At 39.3% G+C, this 20,285-nt stretch overlaps 1 protein-coding gene across 3 annotated transcripts in view; it reads right to left on the reverse strand.

Moving 5' to 3' along the window:
• Positions 1-341: 341 nt before the first annotated feature.
• Positions 342-20,285, reverse strand: part of INF2 (inverted formin 2) — a 68,708-nt gene continuing 48,764 nt past the window's right edge. For 2 of the 3 annotated variants that reach the window (XM_075843840.1, XM_075843839.1), the window contains exons 12-23: positions 20,172-20,257; positions 18,755-18,855; positions 18,578-18,648; positions 17,165-17,272; positions 16,989-17,059; positions 14,914-15,034; positions 13,559-13,723; positions 13,000-13,102; positions 12,314-12,475; positions 8,551-9,681; positions 6,825-6,878; positions 342-5,033 (exon numbers count right to left, since the gene is read on the reverse strand). In XM_075843840.1, the coding sequence (XP_075699955.1) occupies positions 6,826-6,878; positions 8,551-9,681; positions 12,314-12,475; positions 13,000-13,102; positions 13,559-13,723; positions 14,914-15,034; positions 16,989-17,059; positions 17,165-17,272; positions 18,578-18,648; positions 18,755-18,855; positions 20,172-20,257 (2,172 nt within the window). In that variant the 3' untranslated portion in view covers positions 342-5,033; position 6,825. The remainder of the gene's footprint in view (positions 5,034-6,824; positions 6,879-8,550; positions 9,682-12,313; positions 12,476-12,999; positions 13,103-13,558; positions 13,724-14,913; positions 15,035-16,988; positions 17,060-17,164; positions 17,273-18,577; positions 18,649-18,754; positions 18,856-20,171; positions 20,258-20,285) is intronic. The other variant, XM_075843841.1, reaches the window with a different exon arrangement.

A 20,285-nucleotide genomic window follows, 5' to 3' on the forward strand; every position in this document is an offset into this window, starting at 1 on the left:
ATCTATCTATCTATCTATCTATCTATCTATCATCTACTGTGTCTATCTATCTATTATCTATCAATCCCATATCTGCTGTCTCTCGCTCATATCTCATATCTATTTTTACTATCTCATATCTATCTGATATCTGCTGCATCAATCAAAATATCTATCTAATAATCAATCTCTCATATCTACTCTATTTCATAACTTCTATCTATCTATCTATCTATCTATCTATCTATCTATCTATCTATCTATCTATCTATCTATCTATCTATCTATCTATCTATCTATCTATCTCAGATCTATCATCTTTTTGAAGTACATGCAATTAAATTGCAATAAATCGACACTAGTTTTCTGCAAATAAAATAATTTATTGAGTAGACGGTTTGCAGTTTGAAAAAACAATTACAGAAGAATCAAAAAATCTTTGCCAAAATCTTCATATATACAGAACTAGCACTATATTACATTGTAATGCATAAACTTTTGCAGTTAGTAGATGATGACATATACCAGGCCGTGGAGTGTAGAAGATAAAAATCTTCAGGCCCGTTCACATGAAGCAGATGCTGAGTAGTATTATTGTTCTGGAAACATTTAGAATGATAAGGGTCCATGTACATGAGATTGTTTTAATTTTATGTACAAATTATCCATACTTTTGCTCATTTGCATATGACGATTATTAAGATTGCTCATAATTGTGTCTGATAATTGCTTTTTGCAAGCGGATCTTACCAACCAATCAGAAGGTTGATTTTATTTTATTTTTTATTGATCAAAGGCCAAATTCTAGGTGATATTTATGTAGCAAAAGGTGTAAAAAAAAAATAAATATTAAAAAAATGCTGCATGGATGCGCCTACCACAAGATATTTTATAAAGCGATGAAAGTGGCGTGGCTAAAAGAGGCATAAAATGCCCCAAATTGATTAAAAACATTCTCCATTTTGGCTAACAAAATTGGCATACAGTACATGTACGCCAGCCGTGAGGTGGCGTAAGGAGCAGAAGTGTCTAATAGGCCTAATGAGTTGCACAAAACACATTATGTCAAATGCTTTATTTTGAGAAATTCTGAACAATTTGCTCCATTTTTGCTGATTTATAAGTTCACAATTCGCTCCTACTGTCTTCTCTTTGAATGATTTTTTTTCCATAGACTCATTTGTAGTATGGTAGACTGCCTATCTCTTCAAATATAGAGCTGCGTACTATCATGTGCATATACAAGCATTAAAGGGGTTGTCTCTTAAAGACATATTATTAGGTCGCACAGACGTCATAGAGGTAGGGAACCCCGCTCAGGAACCCCCTCTATTAGCCAGAGAGGATGGACCCTAACAAGAGGTGGCTCTTGCTCTGGTGGACCAGCTGCGTGTAATACTAAATTTCCCCTGTAGTGGCCGCTGCAGGGATAATGAACAGTAATAATGAAAAAAAAAGAATGGAAAATGGACGTGCCATTAATTTTTTACTATTTAAGCCAATGGACCTAATGGACTAATAAAAAATGAATCCTTTGACTTCCATTGGGATTCATAATAATTTCCATTTTCACGGAAGCATGACACTAGTGTGAACATAGCATGAAATGAGACTTGAATTATATTTGATTGGACGTCACTGCATCCATTCAGTCAGCAACCTCCAAATGTTTCATGTTGTGTTGCCTAGATAAGACTGCAAACAGAGGTCGTATAGGGTGAATATTTATTTATGAGATCTGTTGACATGTCTATGTCTGAGAACTAAATTCCCTTCCATGTTTTTTTTTGTGTTTTTTTTTCAACTGAAGTGGATACAAACAGATGTAAGAAGGGAAACTTCTCTTAATATTATTGAACTATTCGTGATGTATGGATTCCCCAGAAATCAATACTGGAATGGGAAAGATGCCATGATCTTTCCAAGCAAACATATTCTAAATCCAATTTTAGTTCTACTTGTTATAAAGGGTATGTTTTGACATTTCAGATAATAGCATCTGTGGTGGTCGACGAGGTGGGTTAAGATTGATCAGTCCGTCAATCATTAGCATAGGTCAGAGATACAGAAATCTCAGAGTTGGACGTCAGCTGAACATTGCAGGTCCTGCTTCTCTAACCCAACTAATATCGCCAGAGGAAGCTCAATTCCACTTCAGCACTTCACATAAAATTTGTTGACCATGTATTAAATGGTCTCGTTGAGTCCGCCAGATTGAGAGTCACTGGACAGCAACTCTTCACTCTGGCTCGAAGGAGATGGGAGGTTCCAAGAAGGGGGGGGGGGAATCTATGTCGTCTCTATACCCTAATCGAACATATGGAAATGGGTAGTCCAGATGGGTCAACCTCTTTAAGCTGACAGGTAGCAATAATGCACCACAACCCCTTCATTCATTAAATTGGTGTTGGTTCCAGTTTACGGACCCCACTGACGCCATCTTCTGACATGGCAGATTGTTAAAGTGTACATACACTTTAATGAATGGGACTGCACATTATAGTAAGTAGCTCTATAATGGATGAGATCATGGTGGTGAACACAGACGTCAGATATGGCCATGTAAATAAGTCCTGAAAGACAGGATCCCTGCCAAACCCAACTTCACCAAATGAACTTCACCAAATGAACTTGATCAAATAGTAATACTTCTTCATTTATTAGCCCAGTGTCTTATTTTATATAAATACTTTGACACATAATACAGTATATAAGGTAAAGCGCATTTATCATTAGAAGACTTTATAGTTTATTTTTGGACTCTTGAGAATCTATACATACGGCATCTCACACAGCCAACCAGAACACTACTCTGTACTGATGAGGAGCAACTACTCCGAAACAGTGCTGTTTACAGATGGGTGTCTCTAGTTGGGCAGATAACCAGTCATGTCTCAAGGCTCTATAAAATAGTAAGGCCCCATGCACACAGTGCCCGTAATCACAATGTATGATTACGGGCACAGCCGACCACGGACAGCATTTGCAGGCTGTGCTCCCATTATAAAGTATAGGAGCATGGTCCGTAAAATAAAAAAATAGGACACGTACATATACAGGAACTGGAAGGTGTCCGTCGGCCATAGAAATTAATGGGTCCATAATTATGCACAAAATCTACAGTCATGTGCATCGGGCCTAAGATGTTGGCTTACAAAGGTAGGCACCTGTAGGTAGCAGTAGAAAGACCATTTTCTTTTCTTTTTTTTTTTTTGGAGGATTGTGGTTTTGCCTGGTTTATGTTTTAATTGCCGTGAGAGATAATTATGTAATGATAGTCTTAAGCTGTTCCCTTATGACTTAATACGTTATAACAATCTTCACTTACCACCGCTATAAAAATAATGATAAAGGACTATAAGTAACAGCAATGCTTGTGCAATACTGCTGGGAAGAAAAAAAAGAATTAAGCGTCTGGGTACACGGCCATGTGAGGGGTTAATGTTCCCTTCTGTATGGAGGGACAAAAAAAAAACCATCATGGATATGGAAACATTTTCCCCTAAGGCTATGTTCACACGGGGCATTTTGCCGAGTTTTTTGACGCGGAAACCGCGTCGCAAAACTCGGCAGAAACGGCCCGAGAACGCCTCCCATTGATTTCAATGGGAGGCGTCGGAGTCTTTTTCCCGCGAGCAGTAAAACTGCCTCGCGGGAAAAAGAAGCGACATGCCCTATCTTCGGGCGCTTCCGCCTCGGACCTCCCATTGACTTCATTGGGAGGCAGGAGAAAGCGTATATCTCGCTGTTTTATGCCCCCGGCGCTCAATGGCCGCGGGCGAAAAACGGCGCGATAATTGCCGCGAAAATCGGCGTGCAGGGAGAGGAATATCTGCCTCAAAGTTCCAAACGGAATTTTGAGGCAGATATTCCTCCCCCAAAATACTCCGTGTGAACATAGCCTAAAATTGGTTTCCGCCTTACCTCAGAGTGTGATGGCCCCAGATACAACCATGCAAACAAGCCTCAAGGGTGATTTAAAGTCCATAGCCAATGAATGCTTGGAAGATTATTGTTATATTAGCATTGATTCTTCTATATGAAGTACAGATAAGCTCCAAGCATCCACCATTTTTGGAACTGGTGCTCCAGGAATCCAGGCATGAAGGAAAACATCATCAGATGGTGACATCATACAGCGCCATCCTTCTACTTTTCCACGTTGAAGAATGGACGGCAGCTTACTTTACTTCTTAAAGGTCTGCCAACTCTTTTGCTTAAGCCAAATAGTATGAGGGTAGCACAATGATATGTCTTCTACTTTGTCACTCGCTTCCTATTCATATAATTTTTTACCATTTTGTCTTTACCAACCATCCATTTTTGTTGTCCGCGCTAGTTAATATGGTGGCAGCTGTCCGTTCCTGAAATAGGTTGGATAATGTAATGTTTGCTTTTGGGAATCACCTCAAGGGTGGAGGCAGTTTAGTGTGAAACAGGTCCAAGATGTGGCAGGTTTCCGTCCTACCACATAATAGCACTTACATCAAAATTAAGGACCAACTCCCTCAAACTTAAAGAAAACCTTCAGTCATTGTCCATGTAAAATTAGGTAAACTTACAGGCTTGAAAATTATAGACTAGAAACATATACATCCTCTCAACTTTTTGCATTTGCCAACTAATATCCATATAGGGAATAATATAGGGCATTGAAGTCATATTTGCCAGCTTATCGCAGATACATCTCCGCCACGAACTGCTACAATGTAGAGACCATACTGTAACTGCGAATACAGGCAGCACGCAACTTTTATAAATTATAAAAGAAGGTTTTTCATTTTCGGCCAATCTTCTTATTATTACTGGGTAGATAGAGACTCATCAGCTTTATAGGACGGGGGAAAACCCTTTTAAAGAGGACCGTTAGGCATTTTAACTTTAATAAAGAACATTAAATGCTATATACAAAAAGTTGAAAAGCAAAAAGTTATTTACAGCAAATTGTCCCTGAAGCACAAAGTGATATTATCGATATAGGAGAAGCAAATGGAACAAGTAATCGAGGTTTTTCCAAGGTCTTCATTGCTTGGGGATTTGTCTGGTTCTGAAACCTACAATAGAATAAATGAAAATTAAAATCAGAAAACTGCCTTTCGACTATTGTGACTTAGAAGTACTCAGGACCCGAACAGCACAGAACTTCTGATATATCCATGTTGAGATGTTTGGTTAAACAAAAGACAAGAAGATGACAAATAAAATGTCACGAAGATGTGCAGCAGGATTACCCTATTAAACACTATAGAAAAAAAAGTATAGTGCTGGTTGTTCGACACTTGTTTTTGCTGTAATTTTGCCAAAAATGGTGCCGTAGGTGACAAAATATTGACCATGAACTGGAGAAGCTACAGCCAGTTATACCTAAAGGACTTTTTTGTTGCACATAGAGATGCAGCAGAGCTGATTTTGTGGGTCGTAATCCCAGTGTTACATATGGCCTGCAGTCTACATGTTGTATTCCTGGTAAACAACAAAAAAAAAAAATAAACTTACCTTTAAAAAACATCAACTTTGTTAATATTGATTATTTACCATATGCACTCAACTCGAGGGGTCTACAAGGTGTTTGTCATAAAAGCTCAATTCACAATGCCAAACACCTATGGTTTCAATGTTAAATAGTGTCCTAGTCTTAATAGTACCATTGCCTTGAAGTTACAGATGACGCAAAAGACAAAGCACAAGGTAATGTTGGATGTAAACATAAAATGTTGACACTGAGCGTTTTTGAAAGTATAAGCAGAGGGAAATATAATCATTATAAATTTTACATACCTTGTATAGTATGTAGAGTAGTAGAACAAGCCAGTGGGGTGAGCAGAAATGATAAAATTATTGACAAGTGAAAGTCTGTGTCAGAAAAGTCCTACCCGTGCCTGGAACCCCAACCAACACTGAGAAAGAACGTGTCCCAGGACTGTGTTTCCAAAAAAGTTGACCGTGTTCTGTATGTGAAGCCACTTTTCCATTAAAATCGGTGAGAGGTGTTTATGGATATTGATCCACCACCAATACGTCTCTTATGACAAGTCTTTTTGACACGTAGAGAGTCTATAATTGGAAAACCCGTCTAAAGCCGGTTTCACATGGCCATAATATGGACCCATTTCAGTGTCCATCTTCCAGAGGGAACACCCGGACGTCCTACGGTGCTATTGATTTTAGATCATCTTAGGCTACTATGATTATCTAAGCTTGAAACCATAGAGTTGCGGGAGGTCACCGTCTTGCGAATGTAACGGCCTAAGGTGTATTTGGGCTAGACACCCACATACATCTGCAATGTATAGCTATAACTTTCATGAAATCTAGATAATAAGAACCAAGAATACTCAATATCACTAGGACACCTAATCATGTTCAATAAGCATTGCTGGGATAAAACCAATTGTTGAAAATTCGTCATCCAAGCAAAAAAAGGATTTTATTATTTTTCTAATCTTTAAATTTACTCATCACCCCTTGATTTTGTAAAGGCAACCATTGGGTCAGTCGACATTCATGAGGTCTATCCATTCACTTGGAAAGTCACCATTCCCAAGTGAATTCAGATCATTTATATGGCTGCCTCTTACGTTGGGTATTAAGTTCTAGAGATGCTATTACACCCACTGGCTGTTCCACACTTAAGTAGTCCTCATTTGATCGGAAGCAGGAGACAGATATAAGCATCGATTAATTTGTAAGTCACGGAATCAGGACACATAGAATACAAGTAGCTGAACACTTGAGGGTATGATTAGTCTTGTAATTCATTTGGAGGAATAGCATGGAGGAGTGAGAGTTTTTGTGGACGTATGTGACATTAGCGGACATAAAACCGGCTATACTTCCGTACATACCTTACTGTACCACACAACTCTTTGTTTTGTGTGTGCCAGAGTCAACTCCAATCTCTGTTTTGTGAAAGAAAAAAATGGAATATAGCTATAGACACAATTACTGTATAGAGGTGTTAGGAAAACTTTCCAGGTAACACATTATGACATTTTAGCGTCAGTATTATGGCCTCCTCCAGTCCATCATAGAACCCTATGGTGATCTAAGTTCGGTTCAGTAGAATCGCAGGAGTTCTGGGCACGGTGGCCGTAATATGGGCGCTAAAAATACGGCTTTAAATTACCTTAGAGAGTTTACAGAATGGCAGATTAATATTTACTAAGCTCAAAACGGTAAAAAAGCAAAAAAACAAAAAGCAACACTGGTTACGTGGAGACCAGTAGTTAAATCCAACTTGACAGGCAGCATATAATAAAACAATGGTCAGAAAGTCCAGCATTTACAGGACTTGTGTGATGTTAGACCATCTGGAAATCCGATAAATCTAAAAAGACTCTACAGCCCAGCACCTGATGGTCCAATCTCTTTCAACAGGCATACCAGTCCTTCTTGGCGGCTACAATATACTAGCCCTGCCTTGTACTATACTAGATTATCACATTCTACAACCAATGCCTCATGATTAGGGTTCAAGTAGGCTATATTATTTTAAGCACATAAACCTAGCCACTGGAGCACATTGGCTTCCTATTTTCAGCAACTCCCTTGCCAGCTTTCCTGTGTAGACTGGGACATTGTCAGCAGTCATCTCATTGTTATTTGATGGGGGATTTAATGACAACTCTATTGTAGTGCCAGAGGTCTAGATGGGGCACGGATGCAACACTATACACACAGATAAGACTCTGTATGCAGCTCGATTGCCACTACCTTTTCTCTTCCTGCGGCTAGAATAGTCTATGGACACTTTTCTGTTCATTAACTCCCATTCTTTGCAGCTGCCATAAAGCATGCACACACTTCTATACAGACAATGCAGAATAGTCCTCGCATTAATTCAAGAGTTGTACACCTTTGAAAATGATTCAGAAAAAATAAAATACAAAATCTCTTTCACTGATTGGTGCAACTTTGTAATTATATTTTATAAAAAATTATTTTTACTTTTTGAGATACAGCTGCTTTGTATCCTGTATACAGAGCAGCTGTATCTTACACGGAGACCTGAATCCATTATGAACTTAGATGTGGTCGGTATCAGCTCGATCCTGCGTGTCAGAGACACTTAGGACACTGTCACTGAACCCGACAGTACCGCTGACCTGACAGATTCAGGTCTCAGCGCATGATATGTGTTTTTTAATTCATCTGCAATTTTTCACCCTTTTAGATTAAAAAAAAAACCCAAAAAACAAATAGGCAGATTTTTAATTAAATTCTAACATGTGTAACAAAGCCCCAGGGCCTTATGGGAAGAATACCTCCATAATACGGCATGCGATTTGTACAGTCTGACAGAAAAAAATCCCCTGTATGCCTCCATATGAAATCAGAGACATACAGGAGGTACACTTCTACAAGTGCCATATTACGGTTCTGTACAACACGTACTATAAAAAGGTGATGTACATGAGACCTTATATTAATAGAGTTTATATAAATCCATATTGTTTATTAGATAATGCTCTCATGTCTTAGAATCCTGATTTTATAAAGAGCTTGGGTACGTGGCCTGGGGAGTAAAAAAAAAATAAAAAAAATAAAAAAAGACTTTTTATAAGAAATTACCTTCGCCGCTTTTTGAGCTCCTTTTCTTCTTTTTACTTTTTGTTGATCCCCTTTTCACCTTTGAGTCTTCTGAAGTTTGTAAATGTGTTTTCGTTTCCAAAGACTTACTCATGGCTCCATCACTTATATTTTCCTTGGCTTGTGGGACCACTTCAGCTGACCCCTGGATGATAACTGGCAGAGCTCCTTCAACGGACCCATTATTTTTAGCCGGCAGGGAAACATCTGTGGCTCCTTCACTCTGAACTGATGGGGGAACCTCAGTGGCTCCAGTGTTCTGGACGGGTGGAAATTTCTTAGTGGTCCCATCATTTTCGATTGATAGGGAACCATCAGTGATCCCTTTGCTTTCAACTGGTGATACATTTTCAGAAGTCCCTTTCTTTTCTGCTGGTTTGGAAATATCAGTAGCCTCACTCTTCCCATCTAGTGTGGACCTATTCACGGTTTCCTTCTGGTCTGTTGGGGATGACTGATGCTGAAGGTCATCTTGAACTGAATGAGAATTGTCAACCAGTAATATCTCCTTAGAAGAAACATCAACTGACCCGCCGTCCAAAGGTGAGAAAGTGTCAACTAATATATTTTCCTTTACTGCTGAGCATTCAACGGTTTCATTTTTCTGGTCGTGAGGAACGTCTTTCAATTTTTGGGTTTTGGAATCTACTTCATCTGGTTGACATTGAGATTTATCCAAGTCACATGTGGAATTCTGTGACACCCCATGAGATTCTGCAACATCCTGAGAACATGCAATAATGTTGGCTGCAACACTGGTTTTCTTTGGGGCATCAGAATCACTAGAGGGTTCCTGCTTAGCATTCTCAGGAAGACTTTCTTGGTCTGTATTAATGTTCAATGTCTCGGTGGTCATACACGGGGGAGCAGCTGTAGACAATGTCTCTTTTTTATCATGGCTTCCGACACTAATTTGTGCCGCTTGACTGACCATAGATGTATGTCCATCTACACCTACGTTATCTACTGGTTTACTCTGAGGCAGGTCCTTTTGATCTTTAGTGGCCTCAATGGCAGTTGATGGGTTGGCGTTATCTTCACTCTTAGATGGGGAAGGGTCTTTTACTGTACCCAACTTTTTTGAGTCTTCATCCTTCATTTGCCCTGATTTGCCTTTGTAAAATAGGATCAGGCATTATTTTTAGGTATATTTAGGTCAAAAGCAACACAAACGCGTACAGAACTTTGATTATGTCTCCACTGGGTTAGTTGAAATATAGGTTAGCCATGCAGAGCATTCACAAAATTTAATAAAAATAAATAAAAGCAGCATATACAAAGTATCTCATCCAAGCAGAAAATTTACATAAAAACAGGTTATGTAGAGAAAAACAAAAACAGGAAGGGCCAAGTAGCAAAAATAATTTTATTCCCTTTTGGCATAGCAGGGCTGGTCTACATTTCAATAAATTAAACAAAAGTCCCAATTCTATGAAGACTACCTAATTAGACTTATAATTTTATTTTGTTCTTTTTACATAGCATTTACTTTCATTACTTATAAGCATTTTTACACTTGTGGTACCTATGGTCACCTGACCTTTTCAAAAGTATGCAGAGATTAAAGAAACAAATTTTCTTATTTGGCCCAAGAAAGTGAATCCAGAAGAATAATGCATCTTGGGGGAAAAAAATAAAAAAAAAATCATTTTTTGGCTCAGTTTTTTTGGGCCAAAGTCAGAAAGGCATAAAGACTAGACTGACACATCTTCTTTTTGTGTCCACCTTTTAAGTTTGGCTCAAAAAATGGAGCCAAAAACTGCAATAAAACGGTTTGGATTTCCGTGACTTTTATATTTATGGCCTATCCTTTGGGACCCCCGCTGATCATCAGAATTCACCAAAGTCCCTTTCATTATTTACACAGGCACAATATCGTACAAGTGAATGGGACTAAGCTGCAGTACCAGGCACAGCCAAACACCGCGTTGTGCCTGTGTAAACAATGAAGAAGTCTCTCCCGGGAGTCAGACCCCACCAATCAATAGATATAGGCCAGGATTAACCATCAAATATGCAAAGCCACATTTCATGTTCACATTAACATCTCTTTATTCCAGTCCATAATAAGGAGGAAAATCAGTACTTGGGAAAATGTTTTCTTCTTCCTGCTGGGATCGGTTTTTTTTTGTTGAAAAAATTGGAAGGGAATATGGAGATAAAATACGCTTTGGTGAGTTTATAAAGGTCTGTTTTAGACGGCTTTGGCCTCTTTCGGTCTGTAAGACCAGGACCCCTGAGGTTCTACAAACTGAGATCACCATAGGAACCTAAGTTCAGTTCAGTAGGTCCATGGAGGTCTCGGCCTTTTGAGTGTGTGATATGGACGTTAAAATGCCCCCATACTACAGTTGTCCAAGACCGGACTTAGGATAAATCTAGCTGCTCAGGGATCCAAAGGAGCAGAGGAAAATTATAACTAGGAACTTAAAGTGGTTTTCCCACAATGGACATTTATGACACATTTATGACGTGTATCCCTTGGATATAAGATAGAAGGGGGACCCGCACCGATCTCTAGAACGGGGCCCCCTAAACCCCGTTCCAGCTTTTTGTGCTCACACGGACTCACGGCCACTTCCTGATTATATGGTCGGGAGTTACAGAAACAGCGTAACTCGCTGATCTGTGCTGTTTTTGTAACTCCCATAGTAGTAAATGGCAGTTTCGGAAGCAGCCTAGCATGCGAGTTACACTGTTTCCGTAAGTACTATTCAGTTCAATGGGGCTTATGGAAACAGCATAGCTCAGCAAGCTATGCTGTTTTATCCTTCATGGTCGGAAATCAGCCAGAACACAAAGAGGTAGAACCAGGTTTAGGGGGCCCCGTTCTAGAGATCTGTGTGGGTCCCAGAGGTGGGACCCGTATCTATCTGACATTTATGACATATCCCTTGGATATGAAGCAAAGTGAAAGATTTTGAAGCAGCACAAATCCCGAGTCTGGTGCGGTGCACGCTGTCAAGCCAGGCAAACCCACTCCGGCATGTTGTAGAATTCCAAGAAAGATAGTCGAACAACAGCACACGTCTCCAGATAATCAAAGTGGTTTTGTTGTCAGAACATCCACGACAAACAGGCAACGTTTCGACCCATAGTGAGTGTGGGGTCTTTGTCAAGGCTTGACAAAGACCCCACACTCACTATGGGTCGAAACGTTGCCTGTTTGTCGTGGATGTTCTGACAATAAAACCACTTTGATTATCTGGAGACGTGTGCTGTTGTTCGACTATCTTTCTTGAAATATCCCTTGGATATGTCACAAATGTCCCTTGTGGGGAAACCCCTTTAACACTTACATAGGGACGCAAGTTAAGGAAGGTCATATTGAAAGGCAGCGTGTTCTAATTTGACAACAGCTAGTACAACTTTTTGAAAATATAAGTGCTCTCAACCCCAAAATGTAAGTAAGAAAACAAGAAAAAAAAAATCTCCAATCTCATGCACATTTAATTCATGCAACATTATTTACAGGGTTAGCATGTATAAAATAGAAGCAAAGAAGCAAAAATAATTGTGACAAAATGATGCGCAGAATACAAAGTATTTTTTCTGAAATACTTTGCTTACGGGCATTTTTTTAAATATTTTGTTACACAAAGCAAAGCTTGGAAAAAAATGAGTAAGGAAATGGAAGGCATGCAGTCCAGATAAAGCAGGGTCCAAGCCATTGGTTAATCTTTTTTGAAAGCCAAGCCTGAGAGATGCATTCGCATAGGGGACCGAGCTAGTCGCCTGGGAATACCTGTAGCAACTTTATCATTTAAATCACTACTGGAGTTCCTTTGAGCATCTTCAGATTCCAGTTTGCTTTTTGCAGTCTTACGTAGCTGGAAACCTTTCTTGATATCCGCCAATAAAGAGTCAATGATACAACCTTCTTCTATCTTTGGTGCTCCTTTCCGAACTTTGGGACATAAAATAAATAGTTACAGAATGTGTTAGTTTGCTGGCAAAACTTTTGTTTGATTAAAATTAAAAAAATATATATGTATTTTATTTTTATTTTTTTTTACAAGAAAAAATAATAAAATATGAAATAAATTCTTACGCATAAAATACTGTACGAATGACGACATTTTTGGATTTTTCTTTTTCAAAATTAAACAGGTCATTCAATTCTTGGTTTGTGTATATGGATAACAATAATGGAGGCGAAAAATATATAAAAGTATAGAGTGACTACTATTCATTCATCCCAACAAGTGCCATGGGGTAGACCACTTACAAACCGGCTCAGAGGGTGGATCCTGAGCAAGATAACCCCACACCATAACACCTATTTGACCCAAATAGGACATATGGTTAGGGTTGGTCTCCATGAGACAACCCCTTCAACAATATTTTACTCTTGTATGTGAAAATTGTATAACGTATGTGGTAACAAAAAAATGAAAGGTGCCCTTCGGAATTAGATTTACTGCAACTTACTGATTTTTCCGTTCTCTCCTTTCTGCCTCTTTGCTTCGTCCTCCTCGAGTTGCTTCTTTCTCTTTTCAGCCTTTACTGCCTGTTCTTTCCTGTCTTTATTTTCCTAAGTAATACATTATCAATCAAAAAAACTGGGAAAAAAAAAAGACCGTCGGTACAACCAGTGACCCAAACCAATGGTAGGTTGACAAGTTGACAATGACTTATTCAAGGTGATTTTTAATCACAAGTAATCTTATACTCTCATAGAAGCAAAGAAAATGATCACACGAATTGAATGTAATTTTAGGATCTTTCCATCAAACACGGTCAAAAATGTCAAAATCTTGTAACTTATTTGATCAAATTGGTAAGATTTCTGTATAATTGGGGCGCAATTTACTAACTATAATTGCATTTCAACATTTATGGACACCTTTGAGCCAAACTGCTCATGTTTCACGGTGCCGTGTTGCTATTGGAAGAGGACCAGACCCAGGCCCACAGGGATTGTTGATCACCTGACATTTGAATTCACCTGGTTCACTTATCTATAGAATAGAATTATAAAGCTCCAAACCTTCCTCGCTTTCAGAAAAAGATCTCTAAACGTTTTCATGGTTCCAAAAGTATCTTCTAGTGAAAGTTTTGATAGGTCTTCGCATAAATAATCAGCCAGTTTCTTCTTCTTCTGTGAAATATCTTCCAGATGTTGTTCCAAGTCCTTTAGTCCATCAAAACAGTCCTACAAATATAACATTAAATACGAAATTCAGTGACAAAAAACAAAACGTGACATAAGCAACAGGTACAACACTCCATGAAACAGTATTTGTAGTTATTTCCATGTAAGATGTCCCATTCTGTACCAAATGACATTATCCTGTCTAAATCTGTCAAATAACACCATTTGCTGTCTCAGTGACCACAGAGTCTAGTCTCCTATTTGTTGTGGTCAGAGACAATAATTCAAATGGGGACCTGGGAGAAAATGGGTCAGGGAGGCTCCATCTATAAAGCCAAACGTAGCTATAAAAAAAGGCTCCCAATCCTAAACTAAGTTTGGAGGTGATGCTTAAACTAGGAGATAAGATGCATAAAAGTACAAAAAAATGGTAATGTGCAAAGAGTGAGGGGTTGTTTTTGGATTGGTAACATTTTTGTATTTCATGTTAGATCTTCTACCTGTAACACTACACTAGCCATTCTTCTTTCTTCTTTGACAATAGCAGAACTTCTTCATCGTTGTTTCTGTTTGTAAAGAAAGAGTCCTTTGGACTGTAGGTTTAGGTATTATTGAACACCGTATGTAGGCTAGTTGGCTCCCTATATTTTATGTGGGACTGGGATATGGAAAAAAAAATTTAAGCCCCACTGAAGATATATATATATATATATATATATATTCTGTGCACAGTCCTACAGAATATACTAGACCTATACAGTCACAGATAAGGAAAAAAAACAAAACCCTGTAGACTACCAACCCATTCTCTGAGCGATCAGATTGTGGGTTAAATATCTGTATTGGACTAGGATTAAAACTCAAAGGAATATCTTCTCTATAGCTTTTAGAGCACTGTAACGGGTGGTGTAACGGCCCCATTACAATTTTGAGAATGGGGCAAACGACGAAGGCAAAACATGGAAATTTGATCTCAAACAACCAAAAAAAGAATAAAAGACAATACAATCAAAAAGTTATTTTTTTCTTGTATAACAGAAGGACAAAAACAGCACAGTGAAGAAGAAGTACCCACAGTGGACTAGATCTAGATGACATTTTAAGATAGTAAGAAGGTAATAAAAACTTACATGTAGTCAGAGTCGTAGCTGGGCTCTCCATGTCACAAAGCAAAAAATGTCTCCTAAATATTTAATACATTAGAAAAGGAGACGTTTGGGGCTGTATAATATATTGTGACAAAAACTCACCAGAACAGATTTGTCGTATTGTTCCTTCAGGTCACTGGATGACTTGGAGAGCTTATTCTGAAGTTCTTTTAATCTTTTTAGAATGCTACTTGTTTCAGAGTATATATTTTCTATGTTTACACTGAAAGGGGAAACAGAAATGCAGTCTGATCACTTAAGAATAAAACTTTTGGGAGCAGTGACTTAAAGGGTAACTAAACCTTTTTAAAAAACAAAAAAAAACAACAAACTTCTCATATGTCATAGCAACATGTCAGAAGTTTTGATCCATGGGGTTCCGAGCACCAATACCTCCATCAATTGCTAAAACGAAGCATCAGAAGAGCATGGGTAAGCACTGTGCCGCTTCATTTCTCATCAACTTTCCTCCTCAAAAGGCTGTGCGAGTGGTGTCCAAGCTCAATAAAAAAAGGCTATGAGTCGTACACCTCTCGCTCACCCGAGCGCTTCTGCCGCTTCGTCTTGGCGATCGGTGGGGATCTCAGTGCTCAGCCTCTGACCCCCACCAATCAAAACTTCTGATATCTCACTATGATATGTCAAAAGTTGTTTAAAAGTTTAGTTCCACTTTAAAATTCTTGGATTTCAAAGCAAAATCTGTAACATAGCCCCTTTCCACCTACCATGTGACATTTCGAATACTGCTGTCTTTTTATGTTGCAGAAAGTCCTTTAAACCCTCTCTGGCCCTGGGTGTAACCGTTACCTCTGCACCCCCCATAGATATGCCCTTGCAGAAGTCATGGGGAAGTTTTCCTAGTCTGTTCTAAAGCTTTAATTTTGCTAAGAGATGTTAGATGTGGTGAGCAACCGATCTGGCACATTTATTGTTAAGTACTCCAAAAAAAAGTCACAAATTATAGCGCCAATCTACACTTGCTAATAGCAGGTATAGCTTTACATTTCTAGGACAGTACAAGATGTGTGCCTCTTAATAAATTTTGCATGTTAGACTTCCACGTACTCTTCTGTAAACGCCAGTCTTATAATGTGGTGACAGAGCCTCTTTAAGTGCCCTGTCTCCTACATAATCTGATCGGCGCTATAAATGTAGGTGACAGCAGTGCTTTCTATTTAATAAAACGATCTGTTTTCACCATGTTATCAGCAGTTTTAGCTTTATGCTAATGAGTTGCTTAATGCTTAAGTGGGCGTGTTTTTACTTTAGACCAAGTGGGCGTTGTACAGAGGAGTGTATGACGCTGACCAATCAGCATCATGCACTCCTCTCCATTCATTTAGACAGCGCATAGGGATCCTTTTAGATCTCTATGTGCTGTCTTATACTAACACATTAACAATACTGAAGTGTTTAGACAGTGAATAGACATTCCACGGGATGTCTATTCACAATCTCTGCACTTCGTTACTCTGTCTGTGGTAGTTACAGCAGAGGAAGCGTAATCTCGTTGTAACCTGTCATTTACTGCGTAATCTCGCGAGATTACGCTTCCTCTGCTGTAACTACCACAGACAGAGTAACGAAGTGCAGAGATTGTGAATAGACATCCCGTGGAATGTCTATTCACTGTCTAAACACTTCAGTATTGTTAATGTGTTAGTATAAGACAGCACATAAGGATCTAGCAGGATCCCTATGCGCTGAGTAAATGAATGGAGAGGAGTGCATGACTGATTGGTCAGCGTCATACACTCCCCTGTACAATGCCCACTTGGTCTAAAGTAAAATTAAGCAACTCATTAGCATAAATCTAAAATTGCTAATAAAGTGGTGAAAACAGATCGTTTTTTTAAATAAAAAGCACTGCTGTCACCTACATTATAGCGCCAATCTCCTTATGTAGGAGATAGGGCACTTATAATGTGGTGACAGAGCCTCTTTAAAGTGTAGCTAAACGTTCGACAAACTTCTGTCATGTCATAGTTACATGCCAGAAGTTTGGATTGGTGGTGGTCCGAGCACTGAGACCCCCACCAATCGCTAGAACGAAGCAGCGGAAGTACTCGTGTGAGCGCTCAGCTGCTTGGTTTCTGTTCGACTTTTTCCGGAAAGCCGATGTATCGGAGTACGGGCTCATAGTCTTTGTAGTATCCTATAGACTCTTTTGTTCTTACCCAGCAGCTTTCGATACTTTCTCAAGGTCATTTGGAAGTTCAAGGAGATCTGTATAATTTCCTTCAATTTCCTTGAAAAATAAGAAATAAAGTTATGTACACAAAACGCAGTCTTGTGTATACATATTATATCAAGATGTATTACAAATATATATTCTAAGAAATGAGATGGTTACCTCTAGGATATGGTGCAGTAGAGTAATACGGGTTTGATTGGCCTTTGTCTCGGTCAGCTTCAGTAAGGTGCTTATCTTAAACCCATTGGCATTTCCGGTGTGACTTCCCTAGATGAAGATAGAAACGTTGTCACTCAATAACCGGAATAGTAGACTGAATATGTCTTACTTCTGGATGCCAAATTTGCCATAACTTTTCTTTATTATAAGTGAATCTCTACCTTTTAACACAATGTAATTTTTAGATCCAGCATTCCCTGCTGATTAATACTGCTTATATCTTTATAGTGGTCAGAGCTCGCTTTTTCTGATACAGAGCTCCAAAAATCCCCTGCGCGCATGTGCATACATACACACGCACACGCGCATACACACACACACACACGCGCATACACACACACACACACACACACACACGCGCGCATACACACACACATACACGCACGTAAATGATTAAATTCTGTCTGCCTGCAGCCACCCCTAGGGGGAGCAAACGAGCTTACTGCATACGGTTTTATTATGAAGATCAATATATACTAGCCCTAGTGGTGGCATCAGTCAGCCGGTATTTTATCATTTAACTCAAACACACAGGATGTGTTCAGGGCAGACACGCTGCGCAGCGTATCTGCCCTGAACACCGCGGGAAATTCTGTCCGAAAAATCGTTCACTTTGTGATGTGTATTTCTGGTGGAATTTTCGCTGCGTAAAGCCGTGCCAGAAAAATTTTTCATACTTACCCCTCCCTCTACTCTGCTCGCAGTCTCGGCCTCCTGGGATGACGTTGCAGGCCATGTGATCGCTGCAGCCTGTGATTGGCTGCAGCGGCCACAAGGGTATACGTCATTCCAGGAGGCCAGACTGGAGAAGAATCAGGGAACTATTTTTTTTTTTCTTACTTGCGATGGAATCGCTGGGATTCCGCTGCAAATGTCGCAACACACATTACTTTGTTGCGGATTTAAGCACCTCATTGAATTCAATAGGAGAACCCGCAACAGAAAAGCTGTGAATACGTTGCATTAATTGACATGCTGCGGTTGAAGAAATCACACGTCAATATGTGTGCGGTTTTTTTTTTTGGCTGCATTTTTCCGCAGTGTGGGGACAAGATTTGTTGAAATCTCACCCACACTGCTGCTACTGTATTACGCTGTGGATTAACGGCAATTAATCCATTGCGGAAAATCTGCAGTGTTTACGCGGTGTGTCTTTGTGCCCTAAGGCCATACGAAGGAAAGAAGTGCCCATGCAGATGAAGGCATTACATAACAGATGTTATACGCTTGTATGATAACCCCTAACATATTAACTACAGGTTAGGGAATATTTAATACGAGTTTGATGGCAAGGATAAAAGTTCTCATTACAATATTCCTAGCAACAGGATTAATACTGTGTTTAATACCTACATAGTTTAAAAAGTTCCCAACTTTCAAAACAAGTTGACAGAAGATCGGAAGCCGATGGCTGGCAAGAACATCTGAAAAAAGCAAAAAATATATAATAATAATAAATAATGTCAAATTATCAGCTCTGCTACTGTATACCAACGATAAATACCTAATAAAAAAAAAAAAAAGCATTACCATCACAAGCTATGCTGACAACTTTCGCCTTTGGTCGTAGCATTTCCAGCATGAGGTTACATTCCTCACAAGCCAGCATGCATTCGATACGGAGCTGATAGCTATAAAAAAAAATAAAAAAAAATTGAATATGTTAAATAAAATTGTATCTACATTAGGAATTTGATGCCCCCCCTCTAAAACCCTAAAGTTGTGGAGGCTCCGGGGCAATTGCCCATCTTCCGTCCCTACAATATGGCCTTGATAGGGTACTATGGGGATCCAAGCTCGGTTCATGCAGGATGGTGGTAATGTAATGCTAAAGTGCAGCTGTATTATGGCCGTAAAAAAGGGCCTTACATATCTTATAGAAATCTTCTAGTTTCTGGTTACCAGACGGCAGTGCTTTGTGGGAGCTCAAAAAACTTAGAGTGAAGCTATTAGGTCCCATGTCTGACAACAGAGTGGAGATAAAGCCCTGTCTGTTTCCAAGGGCAACCAGCAGAAAGACCCAAAATAACTTAAAATACAGTACAAAACCAGTAAAAAGTTACTCAACTTTTTTTTTTTAAGTAGAGAAAATTGCCAAATTTTGTCAAAGCCAGAGGAAAACTTTAAAAGGGAAATCCACCCTCAAATAAATGGAAGAGTTAGAATTAACATGGGTGGTGTCTGATTTTTTGGCTCATTCCCATTCAAGAGAATAGGGCTGAGCTGCAATACCAGACACAAGCCATGCACAGGAGTGGTGCCAGTTTTTTTTTGGGGGGGGGGGGACCCTCAAACAACCCCTTTAATTAATATTTTATGGGATGGTGGCTATAGTGAAATTTTTTGACCATCGCTTATTGTGTAGATATTAAGCGGATGCGGAAGAAGTAGTCACTCCTTTTATATTGGCAATTCATGATCGAGACCAAGGTATGAAGAACGTCTAATTAATCATTGGTAAGGAGAAGATCTGGCAGTTGTGTGCAGTCTTCTATCCATCTGGAGGTTTAGGCTACATTCAGACGAGCGTGTCCGATTTGCACACGTAACAAACACAGCGTTTTTTCCTACATTTCTTGTCCATGGCATCAGTGTGCTTTGCGTGTGGCATGCGTTTTTCACATCCGTACAAGCATTTTTTTTAATTTCTCTGCTTTTCAATGTATTTGATGTGTGAAACACGGACAGCACATGGATGTTGTCAGTATGCTGTCCGTGGTTTTCACGCACCCATAGACTTCAATGGGTGACTAAGTGAACACGCACCAATATAGGACACGCAGTGCGTTTCACGCAACGGACACATGCTGCGATAAAAACAAGGCATGTGTGAACAGCCCTATTGAATTGCATGGCTCCGTGTGTGGTGAGAGATTTCAACGCACAGGACACGGACGGGTATTACGTCTCATCTGAAGGAGACCTTAGACCTCACACAACTACTTACTTGGAAACACCAAGAAGCAACACGTAAAAGCGATCAGCATTTGATAGCTTGGATTTATCTTCTTGGAAAGCCTTTAGATTTTCCACCTGAAAGCCAAAAGTACAGTCCATATTA

The sequence above is a fragment of the Rhinoderma darwinii genome, chromosome 12, assembly GCF_050947455.1.
Source record: "Rhinoderma darwinii isolate aRhiDar2 chromosome 12, aRhiDar2.hap1, whole genome shotgun sequence".
NCBI classification, from domain to species: Eukaryota; Metazoa; Chordata; class Amphibia; order Anura; family Rhinodermatidae; genus Rhinoderma; species Rhinoderma darwinii.